The sequence below is a fragment of the Nannospalax galili genome, unplaced genomic scaffold, assembly GCF_000622305.1.
Source record: "Nannospalax galili isolate Female #2095 unplaced genomic scaffold, S.galili_v1.0 scaffold713, whole genome shotgun sequence".
NCBI lineage: Eukaryota > Metazoa > Chordata > Mammalia > Rodentia > Spalacidae > Nannospalax > Nannospalax galili.
The window spans coordinates 572,331-573,651 of NW_008333780.1; the positions used below are offsets into that span (position 1 = coordinate 572,331).

The 1,321-nt window shown below is 56.4% G+C and overlaps 1 protein-coding gene across 2 annotated transcripts in view; it reads left to right on the forward strand.

The window, feature by feature from the left end:
- The window catches only part of LOC103730245 (cytochrome c oxidase assembly factor 7), a 38,545-nt gene continuing 37,224 nt past the window's right edge, over nucleotides 1-1,321 (forward strand). Inside the window, exon 1 of one of the 2 annotated variants that reach the window (XM_008828426.3) lies at nucleotides 1-802. In XM_008828426.3, the coding sequence (XP_008826648.1) occupies nucleotides 697-802 (106 nt within the window). In that variant the 5' untranslated portion in view covers nucleotides 1-696. Of the gene's footprint in view, nucleotides 803-905; nucleotides 1,043-1,321 lie in introns of those variants that run through there. The other variant, XM_029561264.1, reaches the window with a different exon arrangement.

The window sequence follows — 1,321 nt, forward strand, 5'->3', positions numbered from 1 at the left end:
TCTTTCACTTACTGTATGGCTTTGGACACGTTACTTAACCTCTCTACCATCCCAGTGTAAAACTGAGCCAATAACTGGTATAAATCTCGTAGATCCCTATTCAATGTTCAGCACTAAGCGCTGGCTATTTTTACTATGTTACTATAATTTCTACTGCTGCTGTGCCCCCATCATCACTCGCGGCCTCACTCACACCCTGGGTCATTCACGTTGGTTCTTATGAGTTTGGAAGGAACACAGAACTAAGTCCGGCTTCCAGTTGCGCTAGTTTATGTATGCTCAGAGGCTTGTCCAACACCTGGCACAAAAAAGGTCCTTACAACGCTTGCGGCCTGAATAACACTGGTTTCCCGAAGAGCTGCTTTGGCCGGGCTGGGATGGAATGGCGCAGGCCAGCACTGTGCGGCTGGGGGAAAGGAGGGGCCGTCGTCTAGCATCTTGGGGATACGGAACTAATAGCTGAAGGACGAGTGGACGGTTCCGACAGCGAGGCGAAGTCATTACGGGAACACAGGCACCACAGAAAAGCCGCTGCAGAAACACTGAACGACCTCGGCGGAAGAATGGACCGCGCGACCGTAGGGCCCCGAGGGCTGCCGGGAAGCCCCGTCAGGCCCGCCCGCTTAGCACTGACGTCACGCCGCCTGTAGCCCCGTCCTCGCTGGCTCACGTGACCGCCGGGCTGGCGTCGGAGCCATGGCCGGCCTGGTGGACTTCCAGGATGAGGAGCAGGTGAAATCCTTCCTGGAGAACATGGAGGTGGAGTGCCACTACCAGTGCTACCGCGAGAAGGACCCGGACGGTGAGCGCAGCCCGGTCAGCCACGGAACCTGCGAGGGTCGCGCACTCGGAGGCGCTGTCGGGAAGGACTCGGCGTGGTGGGCGGAGCCGGGCTGCTCGGGGGCGGAGCCTGGAGGCTGCTAGTGCGCCTGGGGTTTGCGGGTTCTGGGCCTGCGAATGCAAGAGTGAAATTAACTCTCTATCCTCCCTCAACTTGCATGTCTTTGAGGAAGTCTGCTAACCAGCATGGGAAATAAATGGAGTACGTGTCAAAAGTAGTAAGTGCGAGCCTGGCGCGATGACTTGCGCCCAGCAGATCACTTAGAGCTCAAGAGTTAAGGACCAGCCTGGGCTACATAGGGAGACACCCGGCTTTAAAAAATTGCAATTTGGGTTGGGGGGGGGGGGCTGGAGAGATGGCTCAGCGGTTAAGAACAGTAGTTGTTCTTGCAGAAGACTCAGTTTCGAATCCCAACACCCACATGGCAGCTAACAACTGTCCGTAACTCCAGTTCCAGGGGATCCAACAGCCTCTTCTGTC